General features: G+C 42.2%; 1 protein-coding gene across 2 annotated transcripts in view; it reads left to right on the top strand.

The window, feature by feature from the left end:
• WDR7 (WD repeat domain 7) overlaps window positions 1–27,063 on the top strand; it is a 3,592,087-nt gene that overhangs the window by 2,407,776 nt on the left and 1,157,248 nt on the right. For both annotated transcript variants that reach the window (XM_044074906.1, XM_044074897.1), the window contains one exon: window positions 14,458–14,676. In XM_044074906.1, coding sequence (XP_043930841.1) covers window positions 14,458–14,676 — 219 coding nt within the window. The remainder of the gene's footprint in view (window positions 1–14,457; window positions 14,677–27,063) is intronic.

Raw genomic sequence — 27,063 nt, 5'->3', positions numbered from 1 at the left:
CTGCTTTTATCTCCTCCTTCAGCTTCTAAACTTGAAGCTAGAGAGTTTCTTAAAGGCATCCTTCATATTAGGGCTCCCAGAAAGCCTGTTATGCCTCCTCCGTGGTATGTTAATTTGTTTTAGAAAAACTGACTCAGGTTCCTTTTGAGCCTGCAGCTTCATCTTCCTTGCAACATTGCTCTTGGAAGACTGTGCTTTTGTTAGCCCTTACTTTTGCCAGATGGGTGTCTGAGCTTCAAGCCCTTATGACTTGTTCTCCTGTTTTGTTTTTTCATAAGGACAGGGTGTCCTTGCATACTAATCCTTCTTTTATTCCTAAGGTGGTGAATGAGTTGTCCGTTAATCATTTTATTAATTTGCCCACTTTTTTCCCCTTCTTCGCAATCTGCCAGTGAGAAGATGCTGCACACATTGGATATGCATAAACAGCTCAAATGTTATTTGGATAAGAGTAAGACTGTTAGAAAGTCTGATCAGCTCTTTGTTTCCTTTCATCCTAGGTCCTTAGGATTAGCTGTGTCAAGCAGACTGTTTCTTCTTGGATCTCTAAAGCTACTTCTTCTTCTTCTTTCGGCTTCTTCCCGTTTAGGAGTCACCACAGCGGATTACCTGTCTGCTCAAGATTGGCAGTGGAGTTTTACGGTGTCGAGTTGCCAGCCCGGCACCCAACCTTCCACAGAAGGCACACACACGCAAGCACTCACCCCTAGAGCCAATTTAGAGTGTCCAATCCACCTACAGCATGTCTTTGGGATGTGGGGGGAAACCGGAGCACCTGGAGGAAACCCACGTGACCACAGGGAGGACATGCAGACTCCGCATAGAAGGCACCCCAGCCGAGGATCGAACTGGAGAACCTCTCGCTGTGAGGGGGCAACGCTAACCGCTGCACCACTGTGGCCACCCTGGATCTCTAAAGCTACTACTTTTTGTTATTCCTTTCATGGTAAGAGCCTTGCTTATTCTATTAAGGCTCATTCTGCTAAAGATGTGGTGTCTTGTGGTGCATTTTTTAAGGGTTTGAATACTAACTCCTTTCTTGAGGCAGCTACCTGGACTTCTGTGTATACATTTACTAAGCACTACAAGTTGGACGGAATTTCCAGAGCTAGAACTGGTTTTGCTAGGGCCATCCTTCATGGTTCTCTTCTTCCTGAGCTTTGGCACTCTCCCTAGTGTAATGAATATTGCAAAAGTGAAATGGAAGGACATAGTACAGTTGTGTAAAATCCTACCATAACGGTAGACATCTTTCTCTTCACTGTTGCAGTATTCACTGCCTCCCTCTACCCCCTGGTCCATTTCTCTTCTGGATGTACTAATTACCTTTCTATTCCTTGAACTGGCATTTTGTCTGGGGCTGTCAGTTCTGAGGATGGTATGGCCGGACATCATCTGTATGCCCTACACTATGCAAGGAGCATATGTATGATGTACAGCTTACCTTAAAGTAACCTAAAGGCCTTGTTACACTGGGTGGATGTCGGGCCACCCTTGGCAAGGGATCCCTAGTGAAGAGAAGGACATCTACCTTTATGGTAAGGTTTTACACAGCTGTACTTTTATTCATATTTTGTTGTTTTTTTAAGAATCTTTGCAGGGGGATAGGTATTGGCATTAGGTCTGTAGCAGTTAGTTGTACTGGGATGTGGAGCCGTGGGCAGTGGGTTATTAATACACACTTAAAAGATAGTGGGGATTATCTTAATAGTTAGAGAAAGGTTAATGATAATATGGTGGTGATCAGCAGAGTAGTCCACTGCCTAGAGTTACACATGTAGGGGAAAACAGATGAAATGCTGAGTTGTAGTTCTAATCAGTTTCATCAAGGTGTTCCTTAATCCTCCATTTGCTGATAGTTTTTAAATAGAAGGGAGAGTATTGCAGTAAGTTATTTAACGGGGTAATTAAATCTGAGGCAGGTATTAGTGGGAGAGGGTGCTGCAAAGTTTAGTGTTTTAAGTGTGTCTAAGTTTAGTCAGTTGGCTGAATGAAACAGGGATTGTGGGCTCTAATCCTTTGCCAGTTTTTTTTAAGGTGTCTAGATTTGCAGTTTGAAGAGTTTTGTAATGAGTGACCTTTGCTGTATTGGTGCTGACTTCAGTAAACTGTCTCAATTTGTTATAGGTTTCCAACTTTTCTTCACTAATGGTGTCAGTTATGCAGTCATAACAGACTTTTTCTTTCATTCTTAAATTATTTTTGTTTGATTTTGACCAAGGAAGTTTGTTACTCAGAAATCTATTTTTTATGGAATACAGTCTGCCTTGTATGAGAGTGAGCAGGCTGTAAAAGTTAGGAAGAGCAGAGGTGGGATCTGTACATTTATATACATTTGTCTGGTCTATAATTTCAATTTATGCTGAGAGTAAGAAGTCAGCTGTGTCTGGAATAGAGCAAGTTGGAATGTTTTTGGCTTCAAGGTTCTTAGTTTTAAAATACAAAAAGGTGAGAAAAGCTTTTCACTGCAAGTAACCTATGTTGTTCTTTAGGCAAGCTATTCCAGTCTAAGTTTAGGTCTCCTACTATGATTAATTTGTGATATTTGGATTAAGAATTTTGCTAATAGTTTCTTGAACTAACTGGAGGAATGAAGAGGAGCTGTGAGTAGTTTAGTGTGTCCACCTTGTTGTATTTCAGTAATATAGAGGAATAACTTTCATGTTATATGCTTCCGAGACATGGATGCCAAGAAATTCACTCACAGGGTAAATCTTGGCCCTCTGTGTCGATAGCACATAATATTAGGTTATGATGGGTGACCTGATCATAATTCCTTGTAGGGTATGGAGCTTTATGTGCTCCATGTACTACTAGTTAAAGTAAAAATGAAAAAAAAAAACCTGTCTTACCAGCTTTCAAAATCATAAAGCACTTAGCATTATGATAATGTAATGCAGTCCATTACGTTTACACTTGCCTTTCATGCCTCTCAGCTGTCCAGATTTTCCCAGAATGCCTAGGTTATTGCTTCATATTTTTGTTCTGTTCCTCATAAAATCTTGTTTTTTGGACAAACCACTGAAGATTGAAGTCACTAAAGAATGAAATACATTTTGAGTTTCAGAGCTGGCATCCTCTGGAAAATGCAGGTGAACACACATCTAACACTCATCCTGTTATTCCAGCTATTTTCTAAGTTTATTGGAGGAAGGAACACCTTATTCCTGTGGACAGCTGGAAACACATTTTTTGTTCGGCCGCAGTAATTTGCATGTCAGTATAGGCATATTTTACTGCCTAGTGTAAGACCCAGCCTTAACAACTTCAGCAAGGGGTGCTTAACATTTGTTAAAGTCGTCTTGCACCATTTTAGCACTTAACTAGTTTGTCTTTTTCCAAATATCAGATCATAATTACTGCTGTCCAAGCACTGCAATGCAGTTAGGCACCTTGACATTTGTTAAAACTTAAAGTAAAGTTTGGGAAAAGGTTTGTAGCCATCTTTATAAGAGTTAGAAACCCTTCACGGTTCTTGGCCATACTTCTCAACCTTGTAGCACAAGAAGTCTGGACAAAGCCAAAAATAATGGGGGAAAAAAGATGCACATTCAGTGATGGGTTTTACTTATTTTTGTTCTTAAATTTGAAAGTTGCTAGAATAACAGATTTTGTCTTAGCTTGCATTTACTGAGGGATATGAAGTCTGAAACTCAAGTGTCTGTTGTTATTTTCAAACTGCAGTGCTCAATGGCTTGCCAAAAAAGCATAAATTTTATGTGGAGTAGAACAAATACAAATCTTGATGGCTCGGAGGTATTTTACTAGTTCCTGGTCTTACATTATCACAACATTAGAGTAGTTTTAAGTAATGAAAGGTGAAAAGCATTTTTAAACAAGACTGTATTATAGAGGTAATTTTGAAATTTTGTAGAGAAAGCCAGGATTCAAACTGGAGCATCATCATCATCAACTCCCTTCTTCCCATTTTCTATATGGGGTTGGGGTGTCGTGTTAACTGTCTCCATCTCTCCCGATTCAGTGCCACAGTCCTGCCTTCTTCGACACTCATGCCTGACGGTTGGAGATCTTCTCTCACACAGTCCATCCACCTCTTTGCTGGATGCTCTTGTTTACTCTTACCTTCTTCCTGTCTGTCCCAAATCTTGTTCACCAGATTGTCATGCTTTTCTGCATATGTACCCGAACCACCATAATCTGTTCTCTTTTATTTTTTTTTGCAATTGGATCTACTTTGTCTTCTGCTGTTATGTCCTCATTTCTTCATCTGTCCCACAGTGTGCATCCTACCACCCTTCTCATGCACTTCATTTCCATTACCTCTAGTTTTCTCATCTGCTCTGACTTTACTGCCCAGGTTTCTGTGCCATACAGTAGTACTGGTCGCACCACACTTTTTTATACACCTTACCTTTCACTTTTTTGACATTCTTCTGTTATACACTACACGTGACATTTTATGCCAGTTGGCTGCAGCCCCTCTGATTCTAGCTTTGACTTCTTCATTCAGACTTTCCTTCTCCTCAATCACCCCTCCCCAGATACTTGAAGCTGTTAACCTGTTCCACCATTTTCCCCTCTATCTCAATGCTCAGTTTTTTTTCTGATTTCCCCAGTTTGCTGCCATTACCACAGTCTTAGCTGTTCTTAGTTTCATCCCATGTGCCTTCAGTTTTGCATTCCATTCCCCTATCTTTTGCTGAAGTTCTCACTCAGAGTCTACCTGTAATGCCACATCATCTGCATACAGCAACCTTGTTCATCTGTCCCCTCCAACCTGTTTGCTAATGTAGTCCATCACCAGTATGAACAGCAGTGGGCTCCGAGTTGAACCCTGGTGCATCCCCACTCCCACTGGGAACTCTCTTGTGAGACCGAACACTGTTCGTACTTGAGTCATTGGGTCCTTGTACATAGCCTGCATTAATTCTACCAATGTTTCTAGGACTTTGAACCACTGTAGTACTACCCAAATCATCTTTCTTGGGACCTTGTCATATCCTATCTCCAAAACTAGGAATGCTCAGTTGGACTCTTTCCTCATCTCTCTCTTCTTCTCAAATATCGGTCTCACTGTAAACATCAGGTCAGTTGTGCTGCATTATGATCTGAATCTGAACTGCTCACCTTCCATCTTACTTTCTACTATTCTTTGTATCCGTTCATTAGTCGCCTTCTCCAGAACTTTTGTGCAGTGTGACAGGAGTTTGATACCTCTGTACTGCCAACAGTTGTGGATGTCCCCTTTGTTCTTCTAGACTGGCATGAGTATACTTATCTTCAGTCATCTGGGATATGCATTTCTCTCCACACTGCTGTGAGTACCCTGAGGAAACATTTCTTCCCTGTGTCACTCAGCATCTTTATCTGTTGTGACCACATATGATCTTGCTGCTTTCCCGGACTTCATTTTCCTTAGTGCTGTTCTTATTTCTTGTAGGATGGGCTCCTCCTCTTCTCTCATTGTAGCCAATGTCTAGGGTGATGCAGCTTCTGTAGGGTTTTCCTCATTCAGAAGCTGCTGGAAGTACTCCTTCCATCTGCCTTTGATATCCTGTGGAATGGTGAGCAAGTTGTTGCTGGCATGCCTTATGAAGGGCGTCTGACTATCTTCTTTATCTTTCTGTCTTTGTCTTGCAACCTGATACAGTTTCTTTGTGCCATCTACTGAGTCACTTTCCAGAAGCTGGTAGAGTTCCTCCGATCCCCTATTCATGCTGGAACAGTTAATTTTGAATACTGCCATCTGATAGATAAAACTTATGCAAGAATGTCATAGCAGATCCTTCCGCCACTTCTCTGTCTCTGTGTCATTATTTCATGCAAGGACCACTATATGTCTAGTCACACTTCCATTCTGTCAAAGAATCCATACAGGTTTTGTACCAAGTGAATGGAGAACCACTGCAGTCATTTCCCTGCATAAGAGATGACCTTTCCCTTACAATTACAGACCCATAAGTCTGACCAGCCTTATGTGCAAAGTCATGGAAAGACTTATCATGGAACTAGTTAATCAGGACCCAGGGAACCTCCAAACACACTGGACCTGTCTCAGTTTGAATTCATCAAGTGCAGATCATCCTTACTCAACCTAGTTGATTTTTATGAAAATGTCACCAAAACAATATGGATGAAGGCAACATGGTGCAAACCACATACCTCAACTGACACAATTCTCCACTCAGGCATAGCATAAGTTAAATAAACTGGAAATAAACCCTTTTGTCCCCCTGCTGGATTGCCAGCTGACTCACAGGTTCATTGTTATTTACTAGACTAATTACCACAAGTGTTTTTTTCAGCCTAGCCCTGCATCCCAAATCTCTGACAAACTCTTGTACCTTTGATAAGTGTAAGCAGGGGCTTGGGATATGAAACATTTACAAGCCGGAGCCTGGGAGATGAACCATTTACAGGCTGCCTATGTTCATTTGAGACATAGGTGCCAAACTGGAGATGAATTTCCTGTTGTTGTTGTTGTGTCTTTCGGCTTTTCCCGGTTAGGGGTCGCCACAGCAGAACTCCGGTCTGCTAATGATTGGCAGTACATTTTTCCGTGCCGAGTTGCCGGCCCTGACGTACAACCTTCAACGAAGGTACGCCCATTCACGCATGTCTCAGCACAGAAGACGCTCTAGCTGAGAATCGAGCAGGACAACGTCTTACTGTGAGGTGACAACGCTGCCCCCTTCCTATTGTCCAAGTTGCACTTGGATTGCATTAAGGAGGAGCTCTGCTTCACATGAATGGGGTTCTTGTGCCAGAGAAGGGGTAGTCTCTGGGATACATATCTGTCTGTCCAGCAGGTCATATTTATGTCATAAGCAAGGTTTAAGTCTTTAGAATGGGTAATTCTGGTGCTGTTTATTTTGAGGATATACAAGATGTCCAGCAGGACAGTGTCTGACAATGCCCTGTATCCCAGGCATATATCTCCCCTCAACAGCCTATAGGAGAGGGAATACAGGGATAGAGCCTTGAGGCGGACTGCATATGGCATGTTACTTATGTCCTGTATCCTTTTAGTGAGGAACCTCTGTGGATGTTCCAGTTGTTGGATGCGCCAGGTTTGGTACATACCAAAGGGGGCATTGTGCTCTATAATAGGCCTGATGAATGCCAAATTCAGTGGAACAATAACTTCCTTGGACCTAAATGCCTTATCTTTGTTTCTAAGTTGCACAACATAGAATGATTTTCTCACTACTGTAGGCACATGATGGTCAAAGGCTAGATTACTGTCTACATGTGTCCCAAAGTCCCTGGCTAGTGAGTCAGCTCGTAAGGATGTGTTGTCAATATGATAGTTACCAGGGGTGGATTACTTCCTGAAGGATACTGTTATGCATTTCTTGGCATTTAGCTTTAGTCCTTGGCTCTGCCACCAGTTATTTGTCTTTGTCATTCCTTCCTGGAGAACATTTGTGTTGGTGGGGAATTCTTTGACTGCACCTAATTTGCAATCATCTACAAATTTAGTCAGCCAGACAGCATTGACATTGGCCTTGATTTCAGAGAAGTAAATGATAAAAAGGAATGGTACCAGGACCGATCCCTGATGGACTCCACCTGTGGCTGGCCTCTTTGTAGAGTTGGACTTCCCACTTCTAACTTCCTGTGTCCTGTCTGTGAACCAGCTGGCTATCCACTGGATGACATAATGGGGTTTATACCCAACTTCTTGAGTTTTGCAACAGTGCCCGAGTGGGATATTGTGTCAGAAGTAAGCAGTGTGAACCATTTTGGGCTCATCCATTGATTTGGTGACTTTCTCAAAGAGGTCCACTAGGTTGAGTAGGAATGACCTGCCCTTGATGAAAACAAATTGGGTTTGGTCCAATGTCTGGAGATTTCTTATTGTAATTATTGATCATTTCCATGATAATTCTTTCCATGACTTTGCGTATGAGATTAGTGGGACTTATGCATCTGTAGTTTCCAGGGTCTGTAGATGACCCACCTTTGTGCAGTGGGATTACCTTTGCTGTTCTCCATTCATGAGGCATGAAGCCTTTTTGGAGCCTACAGGTAAACAGCAATTCCATAGGGTCTAATATGTCATGTTTATGCTCTATGGAAAGCATCCTGGGATACTGTCTGGGCCAATTGATGCAGTATTCTTGGCGTTAGAGAGAGCATTAATGACCAGTTCCCAACTTCCTTAAGACACAGGAAATCAAAATAGAGGAAGCTATCTCTACAAAGAGCCCGGTGACCAGTTGAGTCCTCCTGAGTTCTTTGCTGAGACCTCTCCTGTTTGGCATATACTTTTCTGAAGTAAAAGCAAATGCCAAAGGGCCTGGCTGACTGAGTTTGCAGATGATTGCAATCTAGGAGCAATCATTGAATCCCCAAATGACTTTCATGTCCTGCAGGAAGGTTTTTCCCAAATAAATAACTGGTGCCAAAATCATGGACTGAAATTAAGTGCCAGAAAATGCATTATTGTATCCTTTGTGAAGTCGTCTATCACATGTTAACACCACGTTAACAATATACCCCTGAGCGCTGACCCATTTGTGTGGGATTTTGGAACTTTTGAGGATATTGACCTAACGTTTGTCCAACATGTGTCCATTGTTGTAAGAAAGTCCTTCTATATTGCACAACCTGTAAATAAAGGAATTGTGTCTAGATCTATGGATGTTATTGTCCTCCTTTACTCAGCCATCATTAGGCTGGTCATTGAATATAATGCCCCCTTTGGCATGTATCTGTCCAGACATATGCAACAACTGGAACACTCACAGAGATACAATACTAAAAGGATACAAGGCCTAGACAACATGTCTTACATGGAATGAATCAAAGCCCTGTCACTATACTCAGTATCCTACAGAGTGCTAGGAGGTGACCTGTGTCTATCATATAAGGCATTCTCCTCCCCAGTACTAATGGATTTACTGCACATCAGCAAGTTAAATGACATCAGAAATGTAAACCTCTTCTGCAACATCAGCAGAACAGTTTAGAGGGAAAGTTATATTTCATAGAGGATATTGCTGTTCTGGAACAGACTTCCCATCAACATAAAACAAAGTTCATCCCTGCCCATATTCCAGTTCAACTTGGATATATGGATGGGAAACAGAAAATTTACCACATGACTGTCCCCTACACTACTAATAGGGAGAGGCAGCTTCTAAATGCTTTATTCCATGCATGTGTCCTCTCAAATTATATTTGGTATGATCCCATTTATTCTCATTAGGGTTAATATATAATTATTGATCATGGCAAGGGTAAGGCCATTCTCTAACCAGCTGGGAAAGGTTAATTTGATCACAAAAAGGGAAGTTGGCTAGGCTCAAAATGACTGTCAAGGGCAGCTAGCCTAGTACTTATCTATGAACCTAAGAATGAATGTTGTTTGACAGATATGGTAAAAAAAATATACATATCACGTAACTTAAAGATCATGTGCATCCTGGTGAAAGAGAATGCAGCATCTACATTCAGTTTTCATAATCTTGCATTGTTGGTAATCAGATGTTATTTTCACATAAAATGATGATTTTATCTAAAAATAGGACTGCTTGAATGCTACACTGTCATAGCACCTACTGTCTCCTTATTGGAGTTGTGGTTGTGAAGGACGGTTAATTCTGATTCATTTTGGGGCGGAAGCTTTCCAGTCTTAACTTCAGCCAGTGAATAGCAGTAAACTCATTAATTTTATTTTTTTACTTTGCCCACACTAATGTACATCTTCATACTCATTGCCCCTTACTGACTGTAGATGTTCAATTAGCAGGGGAAAATGGGTATATTTTGTTCTGTATTCTCCTATGTACTATGTACGGACTCGTAGCTCCTGGCTACAGCAATAGTAGTTTTATAATTATAGAACTGCTACACGGATAATACTTAATGAACACAACTTTGTGTATTCATTACGTATTATACATTTGCAAGTGGCCATTCACTGTTTTTTTTTAATTGAGTAAAAGGCAGTGGCAGCTTTGTTTCAAGACTGGATCAGTGGTAAATCCCACCCTCACGTCATCACTGTGCAAGGCGTGATGATGTAAGTTCATGTAGCATTCACTGAGGTCATGGAAAATGGCTTGACAGAACAACATTTTTCAGATCTTTGGATCAACAGTTCATTTCTTATGAAGGTAAGAAGGGGCAACTTGCTTCAAAGCTATTCGCAAATGGTTGACTAAGGCTTTTATCTTTTATATACTCACCACAACAAAACTATTCCAGGCAGGGTCAAGACCTTCTCTACCAAGGCCTTGGCTTCATATATGGCCCTTTGGAAAGGGTTGGATTCTAGAAGTATTCTAGAAGCTGCAACTTGGTCCTTTGTACATACTTTTACAAAGCACTACAAGCTTGATTCCTTCTTTAGGTCTAGATCAGACTTTGCCAGGAGTGTTGTTTGTTTGCTTGTTATTTCCCTGGAACGCTAATTCCACCTAATACTTGGCTTCTACTAGTGATATCTGCATTGCTTATTGTACTTATTTCCTTGTTTCACTTGGTTACTGTTTGTCGTTTTTGCATTTAAGTTACCTGTAACACATTGCACTTAAGTTACCTGGCACTTGCTCACTAAAGCAATTATATAAGTCAGCACTAAAATTAAAAGCACTACACCCTCACTCCCCACTGGCCCTGGTTTAGGTCAGTTGTCAATCCTCCGGTCCAGCTGGTGAATCTGGGAATCTTGAGGCAATGTTACAACTGCCTCATGTACACAACCCTCTCCTCCTCCCAACAAATTCCAACACATGTGCAACCATATAGCCAAACTGGAGGCTAAGCTCTCAACTCAGTACTGGCATAACCAGTCAGGAGGAGAAGGAAACCATACTCACTACAATTCCAGTCTCACATAGACCTACCACGACAGCAAACCAAACACATAATCACACAAAAGGCTCTAAATAAAGATCTGCAAGCAGCAGAGACCTCCAAAGCAGACACCCCTTAAGACTAAACAACACACCTGATACCACACTGACGTCCCGCTCACCAGGCTGAACAAGGAGAGGGTCACGGTGAGCAGCCCACTCAGGTCACTCCATGACTCAGTCATTGTCCATGCTGGTGTGAATGACCACTACATGAAAAGAGACATAAAGGAGCTCTCTGAGCATGCTGACCTTGAGTAGCATCTTACCCTCACCAAGAATGATGCCACAATATGAAGACAAGATGATCAATTTCAACAATTGGCTTAAGTACTGGTGTCATTCAATCCAATGCCTGTCAGCTTGGGATGATATGTACCCCCATAGTGCCTTTTCAAAAGACAAACCCACCTCCATAGGTATCACAAGGATAAGAAACTAAGAGTAATGCTACTCAACGCCAGAAGTCTAAACCTCAAGATGCACGACTCAAAACTCTCCTTAGCATGGAGAACATCGATATCTGTGCAGTAACAGAAAGCACTACCAGGTTATACCTATCGATATTCATCAAAGATACCCACACCTCCAGGTTGGTGGCAAAGAAGCATCAGAGACTATCCATGTGCAACTAACAGTGGGTAAACTGCCTTCCAGTTTATAGCCTGCTACAGACCACAAACCCAGGAACCCCCGGCCTTCCTGAGAACACTGGAAAATATGAAGGTCTCTCCAAACACCATTATATTGGGCGACTTCAACTACCCAAACATAGACTGGGAGCATTACTCTAGCTCCAACACTCCTAGCCCAAAGGTTCCTAGAATTTATAAACTCAAATGCTATGGAACAACTTGTTACCACTCCCACAAGAGGGAAAACATACTGGACCTGATCATCACCAACATGGGGACTCTATGCTCCAGACCAGAAGTGTATCCCTCACTGGTAAGATCAGACCATAAACTAATCTCACTGGATATTCACATCCCACCCCACCCCTGCCCAGAAAACCACAGTGAAAAACTTCTAAAGCAAATTTTACACTCCTCAAAACTGAGGTGGAATCGGCCTGTGGAAAATACAGCCCAGACCATTCTATGAACACCTTCAGAAGACCCAATCCTCCAAGCCATAAACAAACTATACAATAGAAGGAGGAAGCTACTAAATGATCACAAAATCCCAAAAGGAAGGCATCACTGATCAGTATGGCACACAACACTAAGGATAATCACAAGGCTTTCGTTATGTTAGGAACCTGGGTGGTAATTCCCAGATATGCTCAGAATTAGTCCAAAATGACAAAAATACAACCCACAGACATTGCCAACATCCTAGCTGACAGGTTCAGCAAACTTCCCAGCAGAGTGCTGCCCCTGACATCTCAGATGCTCATCCAAAGCAAAAACACAGCATCAATGGGACCAGATGGTTTCCCGGCGCCCTCCTACATGAACTGAAAGAAGAGCTAAACCCAAACATAAAACTACTGTTCAATCTCAGCCTTACTACAGGATATGTGCCCAAAGAGTGAACAGTGGTCCCTCTCCATAAAGGTGGTGCCTCAACGGATCCTGGAAACTGCCTGACTAGCTTTGTCTGCAAAGCTATGGAAAGGATCATCATGGACCCATAGTGCTAAAGATGTGGGGACCTACAAACACTGGATCCTACCCAGTTCGGCTTTGGGCAGATCCTACTTAAACCTGGTTGATTTCTTTGAAACAGTCACCAAGGCCATGTCCACACAGCCTACCTGGCTCACCAGCTTAAATATAAACCCCTATGTCACTAGATGGATTGCAAACTGGCTCAAGGACAGAACCCACATGGTTAGAATTGCTGGAGCCATGTCAGACTCAAACCAGTTACAAGTGGTGTCCCACAAGGCTCAGTCCTGGGACCTCTTGTTCGGTATATATTTCAGGTACAGGCCAACACGGAAGGACTGTGCAGATGACTGCAAACTGGCCCAGTAATCGACTCTCCAGCTGACACAAGCATCCTCCAAAAGGGCCTCATAGAAACAGACAACTGGTGCCAGAGCCATGGCCTCAAGCTAAATGCAAAGTGCCCACAAATTACTACATAGGTGGAAATCCATTAAGTACAGAAGAAGTAATTAGGGACCTGGGGACCCAAGTTGATAGCAATCTCTCATTTGACAACCCAAAGTGGTTAGAAAACATTTTATATAGCCCACCTAATCATGAAGGGATTCACATCTAGATCAGGAGGTCATCGTGCCTCTTTACTCATCCCTCATCAGGCCCATAATTGAGTACAATGCCCCTTTGGGATGTACCTTACCAGACACCTGCAGCAACTGGAAAGACCGTACCTCACCAAGAGGATCAAAGGGCTCAAACAGATGCCATATGCTGCCCGGTTAGAAACTCCAGCTCTACTCAGTGGCATACCGCCTGTTCAGAGGAGATCTGTGCCTGGCGATAAAGCCATGTCCAACCCGAATTAATGGACATGCTGCACCTCAGAAAGAACCTTAGCACTGAAATAAATAGGACATGCTGGAGGGGGACATTCATAACCCAGAGGCTCCCTTCACTCTGGAATAAAATCCCAGTCCAGGTTTCATTGACTCTTCAAGAGGAATCTTGATGAGTGGATGGGAGATCGTAGGGTTTACCCGGGTATCACTTCTGTGTCACTGTTAGATAGAGGCACAGTATACTAACCTCGAAAAGGGCATAGCAAAATAAATTTAAAATGGGTGGCGAAAGCCAAACACATTCTGGCTAGGCTTATAAATGCCCTAGGGCAGATAGCCTAGTATGAACCTATTCTCCAGGGGCTCCTGGACTCTTCTCCTTCCACCTCACAAAATGTGTAAGCTTTGGTAATCTATCCATATAGCATAGGCTACTGCATCAGTGATCAATATAAAGAGCATAGTACAGCTTTACAAGTAAACTTACCATAGCAGTAGATGTTTGAATGATCACTGCTGCAGTAGCTGCTCCCTCTCTCTCGTCCCTTTTGCAGTGCTTACTTTGCCTTTCACAAAGATGTCTGATTGTTACTGAGTTTGGTATGTATGATTAGCATAATAACTGTTCGTCTGAGAACACTAATGCTTTAGATACTGGTTGAATAGATACATCTTTGAACCTTTTTGCGAAATACTGGCAGTCACTTTGTGATGTAGAAGCCTCAGAGTATTAGGACCATATGGCTGAACTCAAATCTAGGTGCACAGAGTCATTACACTCCATACAAAAAGAGAGGGAGAGAGTGTGTTTTAACATTTTGGTGCTCTTATTTTTTTTTTGTGAAGTAGTGTGATTTTCCAGGTAAGTATAAAAAGTACAAACCATGAATGTTTTCTTTGTATGTGTCTCGTTCTTCATACAGCTCTTCTATGGCTGTTGTTCACCATTTATTCTGTGTGTTTTGCTGCAGCACTCTTCTTGTCAAGAACCCTAACTTAGGAGCTAATGGATGGCTGAGGTTCCATTCTTAATAGTCAGAAAACCATGAGTGGGTCTTTCTGTTAGGGGCACAAATGTAATATATGCACAGACTGCAGTGGCAAATGATGATAAATTAAGAATTTCACACAATATCTTAAAAAGAAAAGAAATTCACAAAAAAATATGTTTTATTTCAGGTTGCCTGCCTGGGTTTCAGATGAAGAAGGTATCTGCATCTCATGAGGAACGATCTAAACAAGCTACAGCTATTGTATTGCTGGGTGTGATTGGAGCAGAATTTGGCGCTGAGATTGAGCCACCTAAATTCATAACAAGGCCTCGCAGTTCTAGCCAAGTTCCTGAGGGTTTTGGGCTCACCAGTGGGGGATCCAACTATTCACTTGCAAGACATACATGTAAGTACTCATAACAAGTTTTAAATGTTGATTTTTTTTCCCTTTGTTTATTGTTAACAGAATTCTTTATAGTTAGTTTCCATGTACCTGATATTGGCACTGTACTAGCACTCATTATCTTGTTTGCTTACCTATTTTCATTGTGCCGTCTTCTGGGCTAGCTGTGGCCATGTTCATTCAGGAATCCTAGCCTGTAGTTTCATCTTATCATCTCAGCCTTGCTTTAAAGCTGTTTCACAGCCTTCAGTTTTACCTTAGTTACTGCAACTGTCACTGGCAATGGAGCTTGCTGCTTTAGATTATGATCTCATTAACAAAAACCTTATTTTTTTCTTACAGTTTCCTGAAGTTCTTCACTGGTTGATTTCTTTTTTCTTTCTTTGTTTTTTTGTTTACCAGTGTGATTGTCTTATTAGACGCCTGGTATCAACTTGGTATACTGATAACTTTGTTTTAATGAAGGAGTAAAAGGTGTCATGCCTCCGTCTCTGCACCACCCAACAGGTGTGTAACATCTAAGAAGCAGACTTGTACATAGTAATGGCAGTCAGTGAATGAACCAAACTACTAAAGTTATGTACTTTCTCATCTGGGAAATGAATCTTAAATAACTGATTTTATGAAGAAGGAAAAGTGCATGAAGAAGCCATTTTAAATCTTCATGTTACTACTTTTGTGGTCTATATATTTTTGAATAGCAAAATGCCTGCATTGAGGAACTTCCTCAATGCATGCTAGGTTTAAATCTTCATGTTACTACTTTTGTGGCCTATATATTTTTGAATATCAAAATGTCTGCATTGAGGAACTTCCGCAATGCATGCTAGGTGGGGTTTATCTTCCCAACCAGTCAGAATTTGGCCCTTTTGCTCAGGGAGATCTCAATGCATACACCAAGACACTCATTGATGTAACATGCAAACCACATATCTCAGAGACCCAGAATTCTTTTTTGCCTCCTGCATAGTTTGAATTTTGATCCCTGGTGGTGATAGTAAGGTTCTGCTTTTATATGCCTTAATTAGTTAAGTGTCATTGTGGCTATCAAGTTACCTGTTAAGACCCTCACCAGCATTGTTTTTTTCTGTCTTATGGAAGAGCATGAAATTGACAACTGCTATAAATGTGAGTGGTACAAAACTCGGCATTAGATGTCAAATTAGGGAAAGTTGTTGACCTGATTTGAGATCAAAAAAGTGGAAAAAACCCCCCCTACAGCATTGTCCAAAATTGGGCTGGTGATGAAAATGACCTTGAGAAACGCCTAACCTCCCCCTGGACTACATGAAAAGAGACATAAAGGAGCTCTCTGAGCATGTAGCCCAGGCGGTATGACCCTGACCTTGAGTAGCATCTTACCCTCACCAAGAATGATGCCACAATATGAAGACAAGATGATCAATTTCAACAATTGGCTTAAGTACTGGTGTCATTCAAAGGGGATCCAATGCCTGTCAGCTTGGGATGATATGCTCGACAAGCCACGATGCTTCGCTAGGGACGGCTTGCACCTGTCACCCTGGGCTTTTGGATATTGGCAAAGGCTCTTGCTACCCCATAGTGCCTTTTTAGGCAAGGCTCAAAAGACAAACCCACCTCCATAGGTATCACAAGGGATAAGAAACTAAGAGTAATGCTACTCAACGCCAGAAGTCTAAACCTCAAGATGCACGCACTCAAAACTCTCCTTAGCATGGAGAACATCGATATCTGTGCAGTAACAGAAACCTGGTTCAGGGCTCCCGAGAGCACCCCAGCACTACCAGGTTATACCTCATACCATGCTTTTCGCCCCAAAACTTGGACCGAACCACAAAAGGAGGGGAGTATCGATATTCATCAAAGATACCCACACCTCCAGGTTGGTGGCAAAGCACGAAGCATCAGAGACTATCCATGTGCAACTAACAGTGGGTAAAACTGCCTTCCAGTTTATAGCCTGCTACAGACCACCCTCCCAAACCCAGGAACCCCACTCGGCCTTCCTGAGAACACTGGAAAATATGAAGGTCTCTCCAAACACCATTATATTGGGCGACTTCAACTACCCAAACATAGACTGGGAGCATTACTCTAGCTCCAACACCCTAGCCCAAAGGTTCCTAGAATTTATAAACTCAAATGCTATGGAACAACTTGTTACCACTCCCACAAGAGGGGAAAACATACTGGACCTGATCATCACCAACATGGGGACTCTATGCTCCAGACCAGAAGTGTATCCCTCACTGGTAAGATCAGACCATAAACTAATCTCACTGGATATTCACATCCCGACCCCACCCCCTGCCCAGAAAACCACAGTGAAAAACTTCTCTAAAGCAAATTTTACACTCCTCAAAACTGAGGTGGAATCCTTCAAAGCCCCCGGGCCTGTGGAAAATACAGCCCAGACCGCAGAATCCTTTATAAACGCATTCTATGAACACCTTCAGGAATGCATGGATCATGCATACCCAAATAAAACCAAGACCCAATCCTCCAAAGGCAGACGTCCTGTCTGGTGGACCCCAGCCATAAACAAACTATACAATAGAAGGAGGAAGCTACTAAATGATAGAGCAAAATCCCAAAAAGGGAAGGCATCACTGATCAGTATTAGCAAAAAACTACGGGCACACATAAAATTGTCTAAGGCCAGCTTCGAGAGAAAAATTGCACAGGACACTAAGGATAATCACAAGGCTTTCTTTAGTTATGTTAGGAACCTGGGTGGTAATTCCCAGATATGCTCAGAATTAGTACAAAATGACAAAAAATACACGAACCCACAGACATTGCCAACATCCTAGCTGACAGGTTCAGGGAAACTTCTCCCTCCCCCCCAAAAGGGCAAATATCTATCCTAGCAGAGTGCTGCCCCTCAGACATCTCAAATGCACAGGTAAGAGCCGCTCTCCAAAGCAAAAACACAGCATCAATGGGACCAGATGGTGTCCCGGCTGCGCCCTACATGAACTCCAAGAAGAGCTAAACCCAAACATAAAACTACTGTTCAATCTCAGCCTTACTACAGGATATGTGCCCAAAGAGTGGCGTACAGCAACAGTGGTCCCTCTCCATAAAGGTGGTGCCTCAACGGATCCTGGAAACTATCGCCCCCTAAGCCTGACTAGCTTGGTCTGCAAAGCTATGGAAAGGATCATCATGGACCTCATAAATAAAGATATTGGGGACCTACAGACACTGGATCCTACCCAGTTCGGCTTTGTTAAGGGCAGATCCTGCCTCTTAAACCTGGTTGATTTCTTTGAAACAGTCACCAAGGCCATTGGAGGGAAGGTGGTCCACACAGACTATCTGGACTCTGCAAAAGCCTTCGATACAATACCCCACTCGGGGATTATAGATAAGCTCACCAGCTTAAATATAAACCCCTATGTCACTAGATGGATTGCAAACTGGCTCAAGGACAGAACCCACATGGTTAGAATTGCTGGAGCCATGTCAGACTCCAAACCAGTTACAAGTGGTGTCCCACAAGGCTCAGTCCTGGGACCTCTCTTGTTCGGTATATATTTCTGCACCACCCAACAGGTGTGTAACATCTAAGAAGCAGACTTGTACATAGTAATGGCAGTCAGTGAATAGACAAACTACTAAAGTTATGTACTTTCTCATCTGGGAAATGAATCTTAAATAACTGATTTTATGAAGAAGGAAAAGTGCATGAAGAAGCCATTTTAAATCTTCATGTTACTACTTTTGTGGTCTATATATTTTTGAATAGCAAAATGTCTGCATTGAGGAACTTCCTCAGTGCATGCTAGGTTTAAATCTTCATGTTACTACTTTTGTGGCCTATATATTTTTGAATATCAAAATGTCTGCATTGAGGAACTTCATAATGCATGCTAGGTGGGGTTTATCTTCCCAATCAGTCAGAATTTGGCCCTTTTGCTCAGGGAGATCTCAATGCATACACCAAGACACTCATTGATGTAACATGCCAACCACATATCTCAGAGACCCAGAATTCTTTTTTGCCTCCTGCATAGTTTGAATTTTGATCCCTGGTGGTGATAGTAAGGTTCTGCTTTTATATGCCTTAATTAGTTAAGTGTCATTGTGGCTATCAAGTTACCTGTTAAGACCCTCACCAGCATTGTTTTTTTCTGTCTTATGGAAGAGCATGAAATTGACAACTGCTATAAATGTGAGTGGTACAAAACTCGGCATTAGATGTCAAATTAGGGAAAGTTGTTGACCTGATTTGAGATCAAAAAAGTGGGAAAAAAAACACACAGGACTTGGGGATCATAAACAATATAGAAGAAAGGCAGCTTCACTTTAGTTCATAAAATCAAAATACTTTATTTGGTAAGCGCTTTCATGGGAATAACTCCCACTTCTTCAGACCATTCAAGTAAAATGCATTTAAAACCACTCCATTTATATAGGAAAACATAATTAGTATCAATCAAATCATGGCCACACCGTTTTCCAGTCTTAAAGTGATAAACAAGGAAAGATGTAAGAGACAGGTCCCAAAGCAGAGGGCGCTTCAAAAGGAAGGGGTGCAGGAATCTCCGGAGAAACTCACAGTCAAGAAACACTGATTCCAGCATTAACAAAAGATTCCCTGGTTTGGAATATCTCCAGTAAGGACTTAACAGCTGATGAAGTGAACTTACTGAGCAAAGGACTTTTGTTTATTCCTTCTCAAAGAACTGAGGTAACAGCATTATTGATTTTAAAATGTTTTCTAGAAATGTGCAACTTAAGCTGTTATATGGTAATAGCTGCAATTCTGATAAATGTGTTCTAAAAAAACCCAGTACTTTTATTCCACCTAGTCACCCGATTATAGATGTTTTCATGTATTTATGTGAAAAAGAGTTGTATGATAAATTACACAATGGTAAACAGGATTCAGTCGGAATAATTTGCATAGGGGTAATATAATGCCTTACAAGCCCTAAAAAGGGATGAATCCATAATAATTAAAGGGGCTGATAAAGGGGGCCCTATTGTTGTAATGGACAGAGCCTTTTATGAAAACCAAATGGAAACACTGTTGCTTGATAGAAATGTTTACAGCATTATAGACAGCGGTACTGTCAATAATGTAAAAGATAAATTGAATAAGCTGCTTTATGAATGTTTAATGGATGGATGGATAACTATTGAACAATACAACTATTTCCTTGTACCTCAGCCAGTAATACTTTTGATTCAAGGAATTCCAAAAATTCACAAGGACCCAACCAAACCCACCCCTGAGACCGATAGTCTCAGGGAGGGGCTGGTTGACCGAGCCTATATCTGTGTATATTGAAACACAGTTGAGGCCTTTTAGGTTATAAGAATACTGTAATTTTAAGTGACACCAAACAATTTTTGATAGACTTATTTGAACATGTTGAGACTAATAGTTATAGTGATGGTTCCGTTATGATGGCTACTATGGATGTGAACTCCCTGTTTACGTCTGTATCTAATAATGTGGGTCTGGACATGCTGAGGGAATACTTAACCAAGGATGGAACATACACTGGAAGTCAGATAGAGTTAATATGTTTACTCATGGAACAGGTTCTAATAAATAATGTGATGTTGTTTAATCACATTGTGTACCATCAAAAAGAGAGAGTGGCAATGCGTACATCTAGTGCAAATAGTTATGCCAATATAATTATGGCCAATTGGGAACAGAAGTATGTGACAAAAGATAGAGGGCAACAAGTCATCTTTTATAAACGTTTTGTAGATGACCTTTTCCTACTTTGGAAGGTGTCCCAATAGGAGTTGAATAGGAGTACTTCTTTCCTAAAATTTGAATTTAAATTTTCACACAATAGTATTAATTTTTTTGATGTTAGGATATATAGGGACTCAAGAGGGGAATGGTCTACTAAGGTTTATAGGAAAAGTTGCCACAGGAACACATTTGTACACCGAAATAGCATGCATCTCCAACACATATTTAAGAATGTAGTGAAAGGACAGGTTCTAAGAGTATCCAGATTGACAGCAGAGGAAGACACATTTCAGGAGGAAGTAAATGAACTTTGCACAAGGTCAAGGTTCAAAAATAGAGGCTATAAGGAAAATGATATCAGAGGCACAGTTAATGACATTCAAACACTGAGAAACACAACAAAGACCATACTTCTCACATAGAGAAGAGACATTATCAGAATTTAAAAATTCTGTCCGGAATAAAGTGAAAGTATCTACTAGCTACACTAGTAATGTAAATGTTATGAAAGATGTGGCAAGGAAATACTGGCCAGTATTGACACATGAACCCAGAATCAAGGAAATTATAGGGGATGAACCCAGTTTCCATCCCTGAAAAGATTACTTTGTTATGGACCCAAAATGGATGTAATCAATGTGGATGGATAGACACAAGTAATACATTTATACATCCTGACACAAGTAATGAATACACATTTAAAGTTACAGCTAATTGCTGCACAAAAAAATGTTGTATACTTAGAAATCTGTGGCCTATGTTCAGGATATTATGTAGGAAAAACAAACAGAGAATTTAGATATAGGATAAGAGAATACCTTTTCGGTATTAGGAACAGGGATAAAACCAATGCCTTAGCCAGACACACACTGGAAATGGGAGAAAATCATTCCTTTCAGTTCATGGTTATAGAAATAGTGAATGAGAATGAAAGAGGGGGGATATCAGCAATAGAACAGAGACTTCAGAAGCGAGATGGATCATTCGATTACAGGCTGACAGGAGTTCCCCTGAAGCCTATTTTGAAGAATAGGGGTATTCATAAATAGTAGGCACGTATTTTATTGTTAGTGTGTATTTTATTGTTAATGTGTATTTTTATTGTTAGTGTAAATTTTAGTAGTATCTGTATGGCTTATATAGACTTCATATATTTATATACATTTTCTGTACATAATTTGACATATATATTTTATATATACTTTTCTGTATATAGTTTTAGGATTTTTATGCATTTGTGATAATATATGCTGTTCTATAGAATGTGAGAAATGATAGATGCATTTTTACCTGTATGCAGTCTATATATGTATTTTTTATACATGTTTTTTCCTATATATGCAACTCTAGAGGGGGGTTATATGAATGAAACTTCAATAAGAACATTCTAGGGCATGCTTATCACTTTAAGACTGGAAAATGGTGTGGCCATGATTTGATTGATACTAATTATGTTTTCCTATATAAATGGAGTGGTTTTAAATGCATTTTACTTGAATGGTCTGAAGAAGTGGGAGTTATTCCCATGAAAGCGCTTACCAAATAAAGTATTTTGATTTTATGAACTAAACTGAAGCTGTCTTTCTTCTATATTGTTTATGATCCCTGAAGTCCTGTGTATTGTTGTATGCTGCTATTTCCTTTGGGTCATTTAACTCGAGCTATATTCCTATTTCTTGTGTGTGAAAGTGGAAAAAAAGTAGACAGAGATTAACTAATAGATCAGCAGGAGGGTTCTTCTTGTAACCTAGCTATAAGTTAGATCACTGCAGTTATGACAAACACACGGAGTATGTTTAGTCCTTAGCCCCCATTAGTTACATGTAGTGTCTAACCAGTCCCCTAGATCCTGCATGTCATGAGTTCCCATTGTCCAGTGATGGCTTAAACCTGAACCAGTCCTTGGTCTCAGATTAGAATGAAGGGACTGAGAAGATGTACCCTGTCCTACCGTCCAGGGGATGTATCCTGAGGCTCTTGATTTGTCCTGCCCTTGATGATTGAATAAAACTTGAGGGCAGCCAGCCTGTTCACAGGGAATGGTCTTTAAGTTATCCAGTCACAGTTTGGTCATGCGTGGCCTGACAAGTTTTAAGAAAGGTTCATGCAATCATCCAGCACAAAGGTTTACAACCTTGTCTAGGTATTGCACTAATTCTTCATATTTGATGGGACCTTAGTAGCAGCATGTATAGAAGCATGCTATTATGGAGTTTGGTTTAAAGCCTGGGTGTGGTCCACAGCAAACCTCTTTCCAGAGTGTACCACATTTGCCTTGTACATGGTCCCCATGACATGCTTCCCATCTGTCACATGCTTACCTCCATGCAGTTCTGCAGATGAGCTCATGCCTGAGGGAGCAGTCGGAAGAGTGATACTGCCTCTCACTCTAGATCCTTTGACAAGAGCAAGGATCTTGAGACATTTTCTAATGTAGACAAGGAAAATTAGTCCATCCTATCCTTATTTCCTAACGATAACTGCTCCTTTAGTAATTTGCATTATTTTCTAAGGGAATCATTTGGCCTTAAATCTGCACCCCCTTTTCCACAGAGGCAGATTGTGGATTGTCTGGAGAAGAAGCCTGAGTAGTTCTGGCTTTTATGACCTTTGAAACCAGTCTTTCTTGGATGCCATCAAGGCAGCCTGTGTGCATTTTGACTCTGCTCATATGGCCCTCAGGAAGACTGATGCCCTCTCTAAACCAACTGTGTGGGTAGAACACACGGCCAGGCAGCCCAGTGCTTAAACCTGTATCATCTCTTTGATCTAACATAGGTCCCCAAGACACTGCATCTTGCTCCTTGCCACTTAATAAGGAGTCATGCGCTTTGGGTAGGTATAGCAAAGAAGTCTGCTTTTTTGCCTCACTGAAACTTAGGGCACTTAACTATTTCTAGCAACTGTTTCATTTCTGATCCCAAGTATTGAGGAATATTCTGGACAAGCTTTATGACTTCTCTGAGCCTGAGCTCTAGAAAGATCATGTTAAAGCTTTATCTACAATTTCAGCAGTGGAATACTACGTCTCCCACTGAAAACTGACTCTTCTGGTACTTTGGTTTGAGCTTCAGGTCTGGGCGTGTACTTTAGCAGGTATGCAAACCTGAAGTTGTCCTCCCTGAAGGAGTAGGTAAGAAACAAGATACTTGGTGTCCATTTTTGAAGTAAATGCACTTCGGCCAGTTTGCACATGACATGGCTGATCTCTTTTTTGAGAAGATAACAGATATTAATTTCTGGAAGATTTTTTATCTCCTCCTCCTCTCTGCTTACATCTTTACTCTTCTAAGTCTGGCCAGCCGCAAAACAGAAAGTGACCATTTCACTCCCCGAGGAAGGCCATTAAGTGTCACACTTTCTTGTCTCTGCTAATACCAACTAAGTCATCCAAGGGAATGGCTCCACCTGCTACATCTCTACATTTTTGATTCTAGTCAGGCCTGTGAAAGGACAGTCATCGGAGTTTGCCTTTAGTTTGGAGAAATATCATAATAATTTAGTGAGTTCAGTCTGTGCCCTATTGTAGAGCTCTCCAGTCCACCCCTAAAAGAACTATGTTGGTGGATCAGTCTTTTTTTAATGGAACTCTTGGCCAGGCCCAAATTCTATTCCACAGAGGGGCTGTAACCATTGTCCTGGCTTTAGAGGAAGGGCAGAGGTTTGAGTACTCTTTCCTCGTGATCCTGAAAAGGATAGATAACTTCCATCCTATTGTAGATCTCAGTGATGTCATGTAACACATTGGGTATTTTTGTTTTTTAATGGTTGCCTTACAGGGGGCTTAATATTTCCTCCTCTGGGCACTTGCATGGCTTTGCTGGACATGGTGGATGCCTTCAGGCAATCATTTGGGAAGTCAATAAAGGAGACTACTCTTGTTCACTGTAGATGGTTGCCACATCAGTACAAAGTGTTATCATTTGAGCTTTCTTTAGTGGCTAGAGTCTTCAAGAAGATGTTGGCTTTTGTAGCCAGAGTGCTGCAGAGGAAGGATCTCCTGCTGTTTCCCAATTTGTATGACTGTCCCTTGATAGTCTAATGTAGGGACTCTCTGGAGGCAGCATTCTTTTTTTTCTTTCCACAGGCAACATTCTTATTAGTGCTAGCCTTGGTACAATCCCTGAGGGTGACAATGAATTAGAAGACACCCTTAGTTGTTCAGCATAGGAAAGACTTATAGACACCATGGATACTGTAGTCATCATGATGTCTTTTGACTACCTGATGATATAGGTGTTCTGTGAGATGTCAGTTGCTACAGAGCAGCCACTCACTCATAGACATTTGTTTGGTGTTTGGCTGTTGTTGCTAGAGCCTGTGGTAGTAAAAATTCCTCACTAACCTTCTGGTCAACTTTCTTCGATTCAGCTAAACCTGTTGCACATGTTGATGATAGATGGTTGAGGGCTGGAGAGCTCACTATAGCTCTTGCATAATATAGTGTATGTGATCCCCTTATGAAAGCTGGGTTTCACATCAGCAATTTGGAGCTGAAGGCAGCTCTCCAGATCCTAAAAGCCTTGGGAAGAAACTATGTAAGTGACCCATCCTTACCTAGTCAGACGGCCAACCTGTCATCTGGTACCCAAACAAGAAAAGAATGCACAAACTCATGTCCCTTATGGAGGGTGGTAATAGTTGTGTGATGTTGGGCCACTGATAGAGGCATTACTCTCTTATAGGTTTACATTCCTGGAGAAGTTAACAAGCTGTCTGATACTTTGAACTGCATCTCATCCCTCTTTTGTTACTGGGGATTCATACGCCATATCTGGCCAGAGTCTTCTGGAAGCAGGACTATCCAGAAATCAACCTACTTTCCAGTCAGAAGAACACAATTCTCAATCACATCTGTTAGGTTCAGTAAGGCAAGTAAGAGGCAGAAGCAGACACTTACTCCCTCCCATAGCACATTATGCTCCTGTATGTATTCTAACCATTCTTGCTGATTCTGTGAATCACAAAGTTCTAAAAAAAGACCATGGTTTATTGTTATTAATCCCTCCTTGGTTGCCAAGAAGGACATAGTTTTAGGCTCTGATGTATTTGGCAGTAAGAAAAGTCTTCACGCTCAAGCCAAGAATGTCCTCCAGGACTGAGTCTGAGCCCTCAGGGGTAGGCTGTTGATGTAAATGCCTGTATCCCATTGAATTTCCTGGTCTGGACCCCTGAGGTGATGGAGGCTTCATGGAAGCCCTCAATTTGGTAGGCCCATACCACAAAGAAGTGTTTTCCGTTTTGGCCCCTGACATGTAATAGTCTGTAACACCATGCAGGTGATCTTGACATATCTCAGACACTTGCTTTATTTGGGCCTCAATTTTTCCATGCTCAAGTTGTGTGTGCCTACTGCTTCTGTGTTTCACAGCCTCATGGTGGGTAGGGGTATGTCTTAGCATTAGATCCTGGTAGTTCATTTTCTCTGCAACCTGTGGGTAGTGGTCGATCTTAGCGACGAAAGGCCTAGCCAAAAGCTTAGGCTCGAGCTCCGGGCTCCCTCCTCTTACCTCCCCTTTCCCTTGCCTCCCCAGACCCATAATTTTCCTTGTTGCTTTCCAAGTTACTGCGGCCGGATTTGAGGCTTTCCTAGTGCAGAGATAAGTTTTTGAAGCTTTTATTTTTTTTGTTAAATTTAAGCTTTTATTTATTTATAGATGTGTCTGTTAGGCTTTCCTTCCTCTACCTGTTATTTCTTTTTTTTCCCGGGTTTTGGCTGGTTTGTGTGTGTTGTGTGTGTGTTGGTTTTGTTTAGGCAGTTATCTGTTAGGGCATAGGCAGTTTAAGGCAGAAGGGCTGGAGTGTAAATGTACCCCCCGGATGATGGCCAGGCGGTGTCTGTACTCTTGGGGTTGAACACCTGTCATCTGGTTGTACCATTGAGGTTCAGCCCCGAGCCCTGAGGGGAGGCGTTGAAAAGCTTGGAGCTGGCGGGACTTCTCCTCACCGTACAGCGGCTTTCCCCCCTCTACCCACAGCAAGCTGTTGCTGTGGGCTCTCCTTCGCTGGACTCACTCCTCCCTCTAACTGCGGAGGAGAGGAGACTAGGGAGAGAGAAGAGAGAGAGAGCACAGAGGAGAGGCACCACAAACGGAGGCTAGAACTGAAACCTCCCTCCGCTCCTCCCCATCAGCCCTGTGCCTCTGTCTTTTCCTCCTCCTCCTCTCCCCTCCTCCCTCCCTCCGGTTCTCCTGGGCCGGAGAGGAGGAAGCTAGCCCTTTCAGCGAGTCCCCAGGCGGCTCTCTGGTCCGCTTTGGTGGCCTCGACTACAGACATGGAATGGGATGAGGAGAATCCATCATGAGGAATGCAATCGAGCCCAAATGCAAATCCCCATCCGCGCCCCATCCGGCTTGGGCCCTTCCCCGCACCGCTCTTTGGCTCACCGAGGGTTGGGGCATGGGGATTGGGCCGGCAGGCCGGAGGGAGTGGGTGGGGGGGGATGGGTGATACGTCGGGACCTCCCACCTGTCCATCCTTGCCTCCCGGGTGCCCGGGCCCGAGACCTCTGCTGCCGAGTCGGCGAGGGAGGTGTCGGGGGGCGGTGTCCTCGGCTCACCGGCTGGGTAGACACACTCGTCTCCCGATCCGGTCTCGGCGGGATCGATCCGTCAGATCCAGTGTGGTGGGGGGCTGGGGGTTCAAAGCTGCTCCCCCCGGGACGCCCCGCAGTAGTGGAAGAGTGT

Source organism: Protopterus annectens, chromosome 1.part1, assembly GCF_019279795.1.
Source record: "Protopterus annectens isolate FY-2018-M chromosome 1.part1, PAN1.0, whole genome shotgun sequence".
In the NCBI taxonomy this organism is placed as follows: domain Eukaryota; kingdom Metazoa; phylum Chordata; order Ceratodontiformes; family Protopteridae; genus Protopterus; species Protopterus annectens.
Note: the sequence above shows the minus strand (reverse complement) of the source record. Positions and strands in the feature narration are given on the sequence as shown.